Consider the following 14,917-nt stretch of genomic DNA (forward strand, 5'->3'; position numbering starts at 1 on the left):
CCTGACCCCACCAGGAGCGATTCCTGAGCGCAGAGCCAGGAGTAAGCCCTGAGGAACAGTAGGACCCAAAACAAAATAAAAAGTTGGTCTGGGTCCAGCTGGGGGGAACTTTGGAAGCCCTGCTGAGGGTACGTGTCATGCTGTGCTGTTGGTCTCAAGTGTGTAGAGGACAGAAATCCTCAGGGACAGGAAGGCAGCTGGGCCCGGGCAGGGAAGACTGGGAGAGGCAATGAGAATGTTCTGGAATCAGATTGCGAGGATGGCTGCACAGTCTTGTAAAAAATCTACTGGCACCTGCCCAGTTTTACAGTGTAAAAGATGTAGATGTCCCCTCTGCTCTGGCCACGGTGTCATCGTGGTAGGACTTCATCACTGCCCATTGCTGGGTAGTGGCCAGTGGGCAGGGACTTTTCTCCACTCCTTTCTCCGGGAGTGCTCGGGTATTTCCAAAAATTCTGACATGACAGTGTACCCTGAAACACATTATTGTTTATATTATTAATTATTAATATTATTATGTTATACATTAATACATTATTGTAGCCAACTGATATGGTTGCAATAATGAATGAATGGATGAAAACACCTGTTGGGTAAAGAAAATAATTTTCCAATGAATATCGGGAGGTCTATACCTTTTTTTGGTTTGAGGGCCACACCCTGCGGTGCCCAGGACTTACTCCTGGCTCTGTGCTCAGGGATCACTGCTGGCAGTGCTCAGGGAGCTTATGCAATGCCAATGCCAGGGACCAAATCTGGGTCAGTCATGAGTAAAACACAAGTTCTTTACCTACTGTACTATCTCGCTGGCCCTGTATTCTTAAATTTTTGTTAGCTGTGCAGTTCCTGCCGTGTGAGGATTATATATAATCCTCAGGGCTAGGATGAAGGAGACGTTACTGGGGCCTGCTCGAGGCAATCGACGAATAACAGGATGATTTGTGATTTGTGATGTGCAGTTCCTGGGGTGCGGGGATTACGTGCAACAGTGCTTGTGGGAGACCATCAGAGCTACGGCTTGGTGTGTGTGGATGCCACGCAATGCCAGGGGTTGACCTCAGGGTTCACATGTGCCGGCATGTACTCCCCACCCCTCTTTGTATTGATTTTTTTTGTTTGTTTGTTTGGTTTTGGGTCACACCTGGCAATGCTCAGGGGTTGCTCCTGTCTCCGGCAGTCAGAAATCACTCCTGGCAGGGCTTGAGGGACCATATGGGATGCCGGGGATCGAACCCGGGTTGGCCGCGTGCAAGGCAGATAGATGCCCTTCCCGCTGTGCCATCACTCTGGCCTCTCATATTGACACTTTGGGGACTCTCCATAGCGTTCTACGCAGTGGCTGTCACCATTTGCAGGAAGCGAGTCATGCAGACCCCAGGTCAGTACAGCTGCCGCTTACACCAGGAGGATGAAGCCCAGTATGCACGGGCACCCCTAGTGCTCCTTCTGAAAGTGCTCACAAGCCAGCTTGGGATACACCCGGCACATATGCGAGTCTGTACTCGGCCCTCTGTGAAGCCAGAAACTCTCGGCTGTGTCCAGAGCTCAGAGTAGGGTCCTGTGTGCGCCCTGGTGCCTTTCCCAGGGTTCTTTCAAACTAAGGCGCAGTGATTCCTAAAGCTGCTCATAACAGGGCCAGAATGATAGCAAAACGGGGACAGTATTAGCCTTGCATGTGCCAACCTGGGTTCGATCCCCAGCACCCCATAGGGTCTTCCCGAGCACCGCCAGGAGTAACCCCTGAGCATTGTCGGCTGTGACCCAGAAAAAAAAAAAAACGTTGTTCCTAACAGCGTTTCAGGCATGCGATGTCCCATCTCCAGTGACCGTCCCTCCACCAGTGCCCCCAGGCCCCCTCCCATCCCTCCTCTGCCCTCTTGGCAGCCAGTTTCAAGTTTAGTTATTGGAGTTTGCCTCCTGCTTTCAGTGTACTTGGCTCTGTGGCTTAGACGCATACATTTATCTTTGTACCCCCCGTGGGCTAGCGGCCCCAGGTCCCTGTCACGTGGTACTTGCAGGGCTCCCAGTACACCTGGGGTGTCTGTCACATGGTTCTTCAGGACGTGACAGGCCCTGCGGAGCTTGGGACTGCCGGAGTGTCAGAGGGGACAGACATGGGTGCTGATGGGGCCAGAGGACAGGTGGCAGCTGTCTGCTCTGGCCGTGGCAAGAACCCCAGACCGGATTGGCAGGGGGCTGGGTGGGAGGCATGGCATGAGCTCCCCAGCGCACCACGTGGCCCAAATGCCACCAGCCCACGGGAGAGATTTCTACCCGCCCACAGTCACATTTCTGCAGCAATGAGTGGTTTGTTGTTCTGTTGGCCGTCAGGGTGGGTAGTGAAAAGCCTGATTCGCTCATTTGATTTTTCTGTTGTGCTGAGCTGTGCATGAAGTATGTCATCTTTTTTTTTCCTCTTTTATTATTATTATTTATTCATGTACTTTTTGCTGTTTTGGGTCACAACCGGTGATGCACAGGGGTTTCTCTTGGCTCAGCATTCAGGAATTACTCCTGGCGGTGCTTGGGGGACCATGTGGGATGCTGGGAATCAAACCCGGGTTGGCCGCATGCAAAGCTAACACCCTCCCCGCTGTCCTATTGCTCCAGCCCGGAATTTCAGCATCTTAACTGACGGCGCTTGGGCTGCATTTGAGTCACCTCATTTCTGCCTCCAAGAACTTCCCTTCAGCCGAGCTGCACCTCACTTTGTTAAGAAGCATTTACCGCACACCCCACCCCACCCCTCGCCACCGGCCCTGGCAATCAGTGTCCTGCTCTCTGGCTCCGGATGTGGCCACTGGGGCGGGAGCGATAGCACAGGCGGGAGGGCATTTGCCTTGCATGCAGCCGACCCAGGTTCGATCCCCGGCATCCCATATGGGGCCTGAACATCACCAGGTTAAGAAAAAAAAAAGAATGGGGTCACTGTGGACGCTACCTGGACATGAGCGAGTGCCCCTTTGTCTGGCTTCCTTCAGCCTCAGTTTCAGTTCTGTGGCTTCTCAGCTCACTCATGCCGCCGCCTCTCTCACTGGGGACAATATTCTCTCGCGTGGGGGCTGGAGCAATAGCAGGTAGGGCGTTTGCCTTGCACGCAGCCGACCTAGGTTCGATTCCCAGCATCCCATATGGTCCCCCGAGCACCGCCAGGGGTAGTTCCTGAGCACATGAACCAGGAGTAACTCCAGTGACCCAAAAAGCAAAAAAAAAAAAAAAACAAATTCTCGCATGAACGCGCCCCTCGCGGCCACCACCTTCAGCTACTGTGAACTGATTTGTGTTTAACTTATGTAGTTACTGATTTCTTTTGCCTCTGTTAGCTTTTTGGCTTTGATGGCATGTTTGTTTTCCCTCTCGGCCTCTCCCTTCTTCTTGGGGGTGGGGTGGCGTTCTGGTTGGGGTGCTCAGCGTTGATGTCGGGGTGCGGAGGGCTGAGGTTGTGATGCTCACGGAACTGCTTGTCCAAGGTCACGCCTCCAGGACTGGGCACTAACAGAGTGCTCCCCGGGGTCCCCCACGCTCACACTCACCCGGCTACAGTGCTCGTGTTAGGGAGGCTCTGGGGATTTGAACTCAGGACCAGAAGCTTCCTAAGGCACAAGCTCTAAGTCCTTCCGATTTGTTGGTTGGAATCGCTGCTTACACTGCAAGTGCTTGGCTGAGGTACTATCTTTCCTGCCCCTGATTTGATGTTTTGTTTAGTTTGGTTTTGTTTGCATGCTCAGGGGTCACTCCTGGCTCTGCACTCAGGAGTTACCCCTGGTGGTGCTCCGTGAGCGGTGGGCTGGGACCCTATGGGATGCAACCTGAAGCTTTCGAGAGTTTCAGGGACGGAAGCTCAGTCACTGCATGCCAGGCAAGTGCCCTTCCTTCTGTACTATCATTCTGGCCCCTGGATTGGATTTGTAAAGCAAAGCGTTTATGCGAGTGAGTGAGCAGGCAACTCCGGGCCTGGACTGCGGGGTAGATGTGAAGGGAAGAGATCCAGGAATCCAGGGACAGCTCTGGGGCCGCTCACGGTGTGGACGGGGTTGAGTGGCGTGGCCGGGAGGAAGCAGGGCACTGAGGCTAGAGGCCAGACCCAAGCTCCCCCACTGACGCTGTTCCTCTGGCCGGGGCCGAAGCGGCCAGTGAAGGCAGCCCAAACTTGGTAGAGGCCTGAACTGTGGTGTGCCCTTAGGGTGACCCATCAATCTGGATTCTGTGAGTCAGGAGTAGACCCCCGGGACAGGGGGCCAGGGCTGGGCTGACCCACGGGCACGCCTCAGGGTGGGAGGCCGAAAGAGAGAGCTGGACTGGGCAGGAGTGGGGTGCAGAGACCCCCGGGCCGGGGAGCAGGAGGGAGGCTCTGAGTGATGGGGGTGTAGGGATGGGGTGTGACAGAAACTGGGGGACATGAAGGCAGGCGGGGACCCTCCCAGCCTCCCGCACTTCTGCTAGGATATAGGGGGGACCCAGAAGTCCTCCTGGGTGCGTCTCCCGGGCTGTCCCCCAGAGTCACTGCGGCTATCACCTCAGCGAGCCTGGAGCAGGGGCACATCCTTTGTCCTGTGGTTGCTCCCGTCAGTCTCTGTGTCTGATCCCCACAGGTATGACACGGGCCGGGACGGTTTCATCGACCTGATGGAGCTGAAGCTGATGATGGAGAAACTGGGGGCTCCCCAGACCCACCTGGGGCTGAAGAACATGATCAAGGAGGTGGACGAGGACTTTGACGGCAAACTCAGCTTCCGCGAGGTACCTGCCCGCTCCTTGCGGACTCCCTCCCTCCCTCCCTCCTTCCTTCCTTCCTTCCTTCCCTCCCTCCCTCCCTCCCTCCCTCCCTCCCTCCCTTCCTTCCTTCCTTCCTTCCTTCCTTCTCTCCCCCTCCCTCCCTCCCTCCTTCTCTCCCTCCCTCCCTCCTTCCTTCCTTCCTTCCTTCCTTCCTTCCATCCTTCCTTCCTTCCTTCCTTCTATCCTTCCTCCCTTCTATCCTTTATTCTATCCTTCCTTCCTTCTATCCTTCCTCCCTTCTATCCTTTATTCTATCCTTCCTTCCTTCTATCCTTCCTCCCTTCTATCCTTTATTCTATCCTTCCTTCCTTCTATCCTTCCCTCCCTTCCTTCCTTCCTTCCTTCCTTCTATCCTTCCCTCCCTCTCTCCCTCCCTCCCTCCTTCCTTCCTTCCTTTCCTCCTTCCTTCTCTCCCTCCTCCCTTCATCTTTCACCCCTCCCTCCCTCCCTTCCTTCCTTCCTTCCTTCCTTCCTTCCTTCCTTCCTCCCTTCTTTCCTTCCTTCCTTCTCTCCCTCCCTCCTTCCCTTCCTTCCTTCCTTCCCTCCCTCCCTCCCTCCCTCCCTCCCTTCCTTCCTCTCTTCCTTTCCTCTTCCTTCCTTTCACCTCCCTCCTCTTTCACCATCTCTTCCTCTCCTCCCCCCCAGGGCTTCATTCATACAAACGTACAAAACAGATGCTCTGCCCCTGGGCCACATCCCCGGCCTGTTCCTGGAGCCTCTAGTCTCTGCTCCCTGGAACTCGAATCCTGGGAGGTGTTGCTCTTCCACACAGAGCCCAGAATTTGATTTCCGCCTTTGTCCTTGAGCTCTGCAGCTACTTGGGGCCCTGCCCCCCCACCCCTCAGCAACTGGTCCCTGCCAGGACCCCTCCAGCTCTTCCCTGCCCTCTGATCTGGCCAGCCTCGGGGACTAGAATAGAAGCAGAACCAGGCTGGCCAGGCTTGGAGCTGTCTACATGGCGGCCGGAGGCTTGAGTGAAGGGACAACTGGAAATGGATTTACCGGTATTTTTTCCCCCAGTCTTTCACTGGCTGGGTGACTCGGGACTGGGCTGCTGAGGTCCTAGGCCGAGCTGAGCTGCAGAGGGGCCAGCTCTAAGTACCAAGGAAAGGTCCAGACACCCAGCGCATGCTCCGTCTCCCCTCCCCCTCCCCCTCCCCTCCCCTCCCCTCCCCTCCCCCATCACTCTCTACCTCCTGGCCACTCCAAAGGGGTGGCTGGTGCCTGGGGGCTTCTGTCACCCCGGAGTGGAGCCTCTCATCCCTTCCCTGCTGCCTGGCCCTTTGCTGCTCTGTCCCCTCCAGCCAAGCTGGGCCCCCGCCAGCCCCTAACCCCTAACCCCTGGCCGGGATCCCAGCCTGGGGCCTCCCGTCCTTCAGAGCGCCAGGGCTGGGCCTCTCGCCTCTCACACAGCTGTAAACTGGGTCTTTGCCGGCCTCTAGTGGGGAGTTGGAAGCTGCAGGCAGTGGCTGGGCAGGGCTGGCTGGTCACAGTCCCCAGCACATTGCCCCATCCCGGCTTGGCTGTGAACTTAGGACCCTATGGGCAAGGGGGGGTGGGGAAGGCTGGCTGGTTCCCGAGGTGTCTGGGCTGACGTGGGAAGGAGACTAATCTTGCAGAGAGGCTCTCAGGCTGGTCTGGGGGGGGGGGGGGCGGGGGGGGGAGGGGGCTGACGTTGTTCTGCCTCTGCCCCTCTTTGGGGACTGCTCCTTGTGACCCCCTCTGCCCCCAGGGGAGTCAGGTTTTTTTTTTCTTTTTGGGTCACACCTGGTGGTACACAGGGGTTACTCCTGGCTCTGTACTCGGGAGTTACTCCTGGCGGTGCTCAGGGGACCATATGGGATGCTGGGAATCGAACCCGGGTCAGCCGCGTGCAAGGCAAACACCCTACCCGCTGTGCTATCTCTCCAGCCCTGGGAGTCAGGTTTTGTAGGACACTGTCATGAAGAAAATGCCTCAGAATTCCCTTTAAGCATGCAGAGTTTCGGGGCGCCCTGAAGACCTGGAGAAGCCCCTCTTTTGGGGGAGGGTAGTGGTGAGGAGATTTGAGCCACGCCTGGGGTGCTAAGGGATCACTCTTTTTTTAAAAAAAAATTTTTTTTAGTACTGAAACACCATGGGGTACAGTTGTAGACTTACAAATTTTTGTGCTTGGGTTTCAGTTATACAATGCTCGAGTACCCATCCCCCCACCAGTGCCCATTCTCCACCACCACTCTTGATGGGGCTCAGGGGAATATGGAGTGCCAGGGATCGAACCCAGGTTGGCTGTGTGCACAGTAAGCACGTATGTGCTATGTGCTCGCTATGCTGTCACAGTGGCCTCAGACACCACTTTCTGCCGTGGCGAATGGGAATTCATCATTTCTGTTCTTCCCGAGTGGAAAAATAAATGACAGACTCTGGAGAGACGTTCCTTGACAGACTGACAGAAAAAAATTTTTTTAAAGAGCCATGGAGGGACAGGCCTGTGGCTCAGCCATCAAGCACTTGGGCGGGCCTGTGAGTCCTGGGGTTCAAGAACAAACAAACAAGAACAGGATCCATTTAAAGGAGAAGTGGAGACCTAGAGGGAGTGCGGGGGTTAAGGTGCTTGACTTGCTTGCAGCAGGCCCAGGGCCCATCCCCAGCATCACATTTGGTCCCTGGAGCACTGCCAGCCAGAGCCCCCAAACCATAAAAAGAACAAAGAAAGAAAGAAAGTAAGAAAGAAAGAAAAGAGACCAGCTAGCTCAGACTCCAGGAGGTTACTCCCTGCTTTAAGAAATAGGGTGGTGGGGAGGCGGGCGGGGTTGGAGCAATAGCACACCCGGTAGGGGGTTTGCCTTGCATGCAGCCGACCCGGGTTCGATTCCCAGCATCCCAAATGGTCCCCCGAGTACCACCAGCAGTAATTCCTGAGTGCAGAGCCGGGAATAACCCCTGTGCATGGCTGGGTATGACCCAAAAGCAAACAACAACAACGACAACAACAACAAAACAGGGGTGGGCAGAGGAGTGATTGTGTAGCAGGGAAGGGGCCTGCCCTGCACACCGCCCACCCAGCCTTGTTCTGCTTCCCGAGCACAGAGCCATGAGTAAGCTCTGAGCACAGCCAATTGTGCCCCAACCCCCTACCCCCCCTTTTTTTTTTAAGTATTAGGGGGAGATTTTTAGTTGATTATAAAGATGAACTCACTCATGTCCTATTTATTCGAATCTGGAGGAAAAGGATGGATTATTTAATAAATCATGTGGGGGTTACTAACTAACCATCTGAAAGAAAATGAGGTTAATGATCAACTTTGTGATAGATCAGAATAAATTTCTGAGATTAAATATTTACATGTTTAAAAAAAAAAAGAAGTTATAATAGCAGTAGGTACAAACAAAGACAGTGTTCGTGTGACCTTGGCAGGGAGAAAGTCTTTCTGAGTGAGCACTGGAGAGAGAAAAGAAAGTGTGATAGACTATATGGACAAAAGTTTTAAAAATTCGGAGGTGAGGAGGGCCAGAGCAGTGTAGCGGGGAGGGCATTTGCCTTGCATGTGGCCAACCCGGGTTCGATCCTTGGCATCCCATATAGTGCATCACCAGTAGTTACCCCTGAGCACTGCTGGGTGTGAGCCAAAAAGCAAAAAAAAAAAAAGAAAGAGAGAAAAGAAAAATAAGTTGAATAGCTGAGCTAAAGCATTCGAAACAATCCCAAGTTCTAGAAAGATCTCTTAGGAAACACTTCACAGGATAAGCAGTCTCACGCCAGCATGGAGTACAAACAGAAAACCCAGAGGCCTTTGAAAGCTGGGCAGGAGCACCAGGAAGGGCCAGGTTTGCGCCTCATCAGTGGAAGGTTCTGGGTTCGACTCCCAGCACCCCACCAAGGAAACAGCACATGCAGAGAAAATAACTTAGAACAGGTCGGACACGGCTAGCGAGCTTTTCTTTCACTGCAGTAAACTAGGACATTGCCAATTTTTGCTTGTATAGATAATGGTTCTTCAACTGTTGGGTAAATGGTCCCCAAAGGACAGACAATTCCCCACAGTGGGACTCGTGAGTGGAAATTAAAGCCTTCGGTATCTTAGCAAATGCTTCTAAAGCGTCCTCTCAACGAAACTCACACTTGCTTCAACTAAAGGCAGTGTGCCCCTTTCCCTGAATCCTTGCAGAAATAAACGTATTTTCGGGTGTATGTGTGTGGGGGGAGGCAGTTGGGTCACACCCAGCAGTGCTCAGAGCTTACTCCTGGCTCTGTGCTCAGGGGTCACTCCAGGCAGGGCTTGGTGGACCCTCCGTGGTGCTGGGCGCTGTCCCAGCTAGGCTGTGCTCACAGCAAGCACCCTACCCACAGTCCTATCTCCCTGCCCCATGTTTTCGGTTTGACCATGTGATCAGGGGGAGAAAAAAAAAATGATTTGCCACTTAAGCACACCCCCGCACCCTTTTTATGGGCTTGGCAATAATGGCTTCAGCTCAGGTCCCCGGGGCAATGCTAGAACTCTCTGGCCAGGCTGACCCTGACCTCAGTCCACCTTTTTCTACAGTTTCTGCTCATCTTCCACAAGGCGGCCGCCGGGCAGCTGCAGGAGGACAGCGGGCTGATGGCGCTGGCCAAGCTGTCCGAGATTGACGTGGCTCTGGAGGGGGTCAAAGGTGCCAAGCACTTCTTCGAAGCCAAGGTAGGTGCCTTGTCCAGGGCAGGACAGCCCTGCCCACTCTGTGTCCCCACCTCCCACCAGGTTACCTCATTAAAGCCCTCAGGACAGGCTGGAACAGACACAGGTCACCCGTAATTGTGGGAGTGAGTGTGTGTCTGTGTCCACCTGAGAATGGAAGGCAACAGCCCAACAGCTGAATGGTCAGTGCGACCCGCCCAGACTCACATCCGGACTGCCAGCCACTTTGGCTGCCCGCTGATGGAGAGAATTTCAGAGGTAAAGGCACTTGCCTTGCATGCATCTGGCGCTGGTTCAAATTCCCGGCACCTCATAAGGTCCCCAGAGCACTGTCAGGAATGATCCCTGAGCACAGAGCCAGGAATACGCCCTGAGCACTGCTAGGTGTAGCCTAAATTTTGTTTTGTTTTGTTTTTGCTTTTTGGGTCACACCTGGCGATGCACAGGGGCTACTCCTGGCTCTGCACTCAGGAATTGCCCTTGGCAGTGCTTGGGGGACCATATGGGATTCTAGGAATAGAACCTGGGTCAGCTGCATGCAAGGCAAATGCCCTAACTGCTGTACTATGGCTCCAGCCCCTAATTTTTATTTATTTATTTATTTATTTATTTATTTACTTTGCTTTTTGGGCCACACCCAGCTATGCTCAGGGGTTACAACTGGCTCTGCACTCAGGAATTGCTCCTGTCAGTGATCAAGGGACCATATGGGATGCCGAAGATTGAACTTGGGTTGGCTGAGTGCAAGGCAAATGCCCTACCCCACTGTACTATCGCTTTGGCCTCCAGCCCCTAAAAGTCTTTTTAAAATATATTTTTAATTTTTTTTTGCTTTTTGGGTCACACCCAGTGATGCACAGGGGTTACTCCTAGCTCTGCACCCAGGAATTACTCCTGGCGGTGCTCAGGGGACCCTATGGGATGCTGGGAATCGAACCGGGGTCGGCTGCGTGCAAGGCAAACGCACTACCCACTGTGCTATCACTCCAGCCCCAGATTTTTAATTTTAAAAAGGATGTTCAAGGACTGGAGCGATGGTACAGCAGGGAGGGCGCTTGCCTTGCATGTGGCCAACCTGGGTTCAATCCCCAGCCTCCCATATGGTCCCCCGAGCACACCGGGGGTGATTATTCCTGAGTGATTATCCCCGTGTCGGTCGGGTCTAAGGCAAGCTCCCTACCTGCTATGTCTACTATGTCTACTACTATATCTACCACCCTTAAATCTTGACTGAGGGACTGTGGTGGACAGTCCTATGGGTGCTGGCTTTATGCGTCCATCATCTTAACACCACAGTCGGCAGCAGAATACCCATTTCCTCCACCAAAATCCTCTCTCTTTTCATTTATTTATTTTGGTTTTGGGGCCACACCTAGTGATGCTCAGGGCTTACCCTGGCTCTGTGCTCAGGGATCACTCTTGGCAGGCTCGAGGGACCATATGGGTTACCAGGCTTGAACCCAGGTCAGCTTCATGCAAGGCAAATGGCCTCCCCACTCTACTATTTATTATTTCAGCCCGGGGCCCTCTCTTCCCGACTCACCCCCAATCCAACCCAGCTCAGTCCTGTGGACAAACTCTCGACTTTGGATGCTTTGGGCCCTTTGTTGCCCCTCACTGTCCAGCTTTATGTCCAGATACTGTGTTTCTCTATAGGATCATTCTGTGTCTATCCCTTTCCTTCCCACCGTCTTCACTCAGCCTCATGTCTTCTAGTTCCGTCCTTGGCACAGCTAAGAGCATGCTTTTGTCCTTTCTCAGAGCTGTGTAGTATTCCATTGTGTATACACCACATCTTCCCAACCCACTCATTTGTCGCGGGGCGTTTGTGTTGTCTCCCTAGCCAGCTGTTGAACTGCGCACTGGGGCGAGTACAGGTGCACATGTGTCCTGACAATGAAGTGTTTGTGTCTGGGGGTCAGATGCCAAGAAGCGGAAGCAACTTTGCAGGTTCTGTTTGCTTGAGGCCACAGTTGGTGGTGCTCGGGCTACTCCTGGTGGGAGCCGCGGGGGCACCCCCTGTCCAGGCAGGAGCAGACCCCTGGGATATTGTGCCTTAGTGCAGGGGTTTGCCTGAGAGGGTCCGCAGGCATACTGTTGGGCTTGTTGAGACCGAGTGAGACCCTCATTTCTCTGTGATGCTACCCAGAGATGGAGTCTGTCTACTTTCTGAACATTGGCCTCATGTGTTTATGAGATGCTGGGTAGCTGTGGCTTGTGACGGATTCCTACCCAAATGTTGGGGTTCTCCTGTAGTTTAGGGTCAAGTGAATCACTCAGCAGAGAGGGCGGCCAGCAGTGCCTACTGGCTCTGGAGAGAGGGTGCCCTCGGAAAACCTGGCTTCCCAGGGGCACGCACGGCCGACTGGGGACAACAGAGCCCCCATCTTCATAGAGAGTGAGTGGGGGTCAGGAGATGACTCGGGGTGGGGGGGGAGTACATGTGCTTTGTAGGGGGGAGTCCCGAGTTCAATCCCTGACAGTGCACAGGCTTCCTGGCTTTGCTAGTCTGCTCCGCTCCAGAAAAAAATTAAGTTCGCTAAAAATTAAGTTCTCATCTTTTTAATGAGAATGCTATTCGGGTCTCCCAAAGAGGAATCAAAAGAGCTATGCTTGGAGTATCACGCTTCACTCAAGTGAGAGAGAGAATTCGGAGTTTCGACCTCCATTGATGATCAAGAATCAGGGACGCTGTGTCGTTTGCCAAGACGTCGAAAATCAGATGGGCTGGACACATAATGAGATTTGGAGACGACCGCTAGACTAGAGCCATTACTGACTGGATTCCATGGAACGTCAAAACATCGCATGGCTGCCCACCTATGAGATGGTCAGACTTCTTCATCAAGACCCTGAATGATCAGTTCGAGGCTGTTCGTGTTCCCAGAGCAGACGCCACTGGGCTACACTAGCATGCGACAGGGATGAATGGAGACGTAACTAGCACCTGCTCGAACAAATCAGTGAGTAACGGGATGTCAAATGATCAAGTGAAAAGTTAAGTTCCCACCGAGACCCAGCTCGTTGGGAGAACATTGGCCTCGAGTGTTTATGAGATGTTGGGTTCTATCTCCAGCATCAAAGTGTATATACAGGGGGTGGTTATTAATAACTAGAGCGGACCCCCCGGACAGAAAAACATTGATTCTAAAGAACGTATGCACACAATTATTCATTGCAATACTTGGTATAATAGCTAAGATTTGGAGTCAGCCTAGATGTCCAACAATAGATCAGTGGATCATGACGATGTGGTATATGTCCACAGTGGAATACTACGCAGCTGTAAAGAACAATGAATGATATGATTTGCTGCGACATGGATGGAAGTGGAAGATATCATGTTAGATGAAATAAACTGGAAGAAGGACAAACACAGAATGGTCTGACTTACATGTGGTACTTAGAGTAACTGGATGAGGGAATGCAGTGGTTTAAGTGGAGGCTGCCTCCATCACCTTAGCCTAGAGTATAAGGAGAGAAGGAAAGAAATAATTTTTTTTTGTGTGTGTGTGTCACACACAGTGATGCTCAGGGGTTACTTCTGGCTCTGCACTCAGGAATTACTCCTGGTGATCCTTGGAGGGCCATATGGGATGCCATGGATTGAACTCTGGTCAGCCGTGTGCAAGGCAAACACCTGACCTGTTGTACTATTACTCCGGCCCTGAAAGAAATAGATTTAAGGGTATAGGGATAAGAGATAGATGAGAAGTGACGTAGACGGGGTCAAGGGTACCCAAGCACATGGGTGGTGTTAGGAACGATAGCACTGAATACCAAAACCAGAGCCAACAACACTGAAATCTCAGGCGCAGACCTGAACAACCAGATTTAAAAGGTGCCTGTCAAGAGGTGGGGTGGGGGCGTGGGGGGTCAGCAGAGGGACCCCGGGAACACTAGTGGAAGGAACCTAGTGGACACTGGTGAGATCGGTGATATATGTCAAATACCCAATTATGAATAACTTTGTACCTCGTAGTGCTTTAATAAAATAAAATTTTGGGAAAACACTTTTCCCCAACTGAGTAGAGAGACAGGAGCCTGGGTCCCCTGGACCTGGAGCTCTGGGTCCCCTCAAGTTATGGAACCAGTTGTCACCTGCAGATGCCCCGCAGGTCTTGGGCAGGAGGTTGGTTGAGACCCCGGTGAGCAGAACCCTGTAGGTCTCTGCTAGTGGACAGTCAGCGCCAAGGTCCTGGGGCCGCTGGACGTTCCAGATCCAGATAACGTGTCTGAGCCCCGCGTCAGCATCCCCAGCTGTTTGCACCCTTCTGGCCACACCGTGCCTTTCCCCGCCAGCCTCGCCAACAGCCCCCTCTGCCTGGTGACTTGAGTGCTGCTTCTAGAAACCTCTTATTCTTCACGATGCATGAAAGTGTGTCTGCTCTCAGCCGCTCCCCAGATAATCCTGGGGCAGCAAGTCTGTTTGCTTCTGTGGCTGGTGCAACGCGTACAAGAGGTTCCTTCAGGGGGCACTGTTGGTAGGAGGAGACTGTTTCACTTATTGTGCGGTTTGGGGCCACACCCGGCCTTGCTTAGGGCCTTGTGGGCTGGGGGGCTCTTATGCGCATGCCTGCCCTTTCCTTCCCCACCTTGAGGGCTGCATCGAACCCTGAGTGTCCATGCATGGGCACAGACAGCAAGGGTTTCTAGAGAGTGCCCAGCACCCACCATGACACTCCCTTCCCGGGGACCCTGCCTCAGTGACCCCCACCTGCCCCCTGCCCCCACCCTACACACATACCCACCACCCCTGTAGTGAGCACAGGCAGACTTGAAGGGCTGCACTGATGTTCCAGAAGGAATTCAGTGAAACTTTGGGAAGCCTCGCTCTGTTAGATGCAAAATCCTGTCTGCTGAGCCCTGGGGTGGCTCCGTGCCCTTGGCAAGTGTGAGGCTGGGTGTTTACAGCTGGCACCGTCGCGGGCACTGCCTGCCTGCACTGAAGAGTTTGGGATCCCCAGTGTAGTGAGGCAGCTCTTCATTTTGGGATCCCCAGTGTAGTGAGGGAGGCGTCCAGAGGGCTCATGGCACCCAGGTGTGCACCCAGGAGCTAATACGGGGTGAACAGAAATGGGGGTACAGGGGGTACAGCTCCTGGGCATCAGTAACTGCAGCAGAAGAGGAAATTAGAAAAAAAAAACCACAAAAAAACAAAAACACAAAAAACCCTGAATAGGGGCCGGAGTGATAGCACAGCGGGTAGGGCGTTTGCCTTGCACGCGGCCGACCTGGGTTCGATCCCCGGCATCCCATATGGTCCCCCAAGCACCGCCAGGAGTGATTTCTGAGTGCAAAGCCAGGAGTGACTCCTGAGCATTGCTGGGTGTGACCCAAAAAAAGCAAAAAAAAAAAAAAAGCCCTGAATTATTATATACCAAAGTATGAACAATAGGTCGGAGGGACTTATTTTCCTAGAAAAGGTTTTCCGGTATGTATGTGTGATTTTGGTAACCAAGAGATGAAAAGAAGGCGCAGTCGCA

The 14,917-nt window shown here is 53.2% G+C and overlaps 2 protein-coding genes across 2 annotated transcripts in view; both read left to right on the forward strand.

Annotated features, from left to right (window-relative positions):
- EIF4E2 (eukaryotic translation initiation factor 4E family member 2) overlaps nt 1-14,917 on the forward strand; it is an 85,626-nt gene that overhangs the window by 61,956 nt on the left and 8,753 nt on the right. The gene's annotated exons all lie outside the window — the stretch shown is intronic.
- The window catches only part of EFHD1 (EF-hand domain family member D1), a 48,717-nt gene that overhangs the window by 23,150 nt on the left and 10,650 nt on the right, over nt 1-14,917 (forward strand). Inside the window, exons 2-3 of the mRNA XM_056120983.1 lie at nt 4,593-4,740; nt 9,300-9,434. Coding sequence (XP_055976958.1) covers nt 4,593-4,740; nt 9,300-9,434 — 283 coding nt within the window. The remainder of the gene's footprint in view (nt 1-4,592; nt 4,741-9,299; nt 9,435-14,917) is intronic.

Source organism: Sorex fumeus, unplaced genomic scaffold (genome assembly GCF_029834395.1).
Source record: "Sorex fumeus unplaced genomic scaffold, SorFum_2.1 ptg000005l, whole genome shotgun sequence".
NCBI classification, from domain to species: domain Eukaryota; kingdom Metazoa; phylum Chordata; class Mammalia; order Eulipotyphla; family Soricidae; genus Sorex; species Sorex fumeus.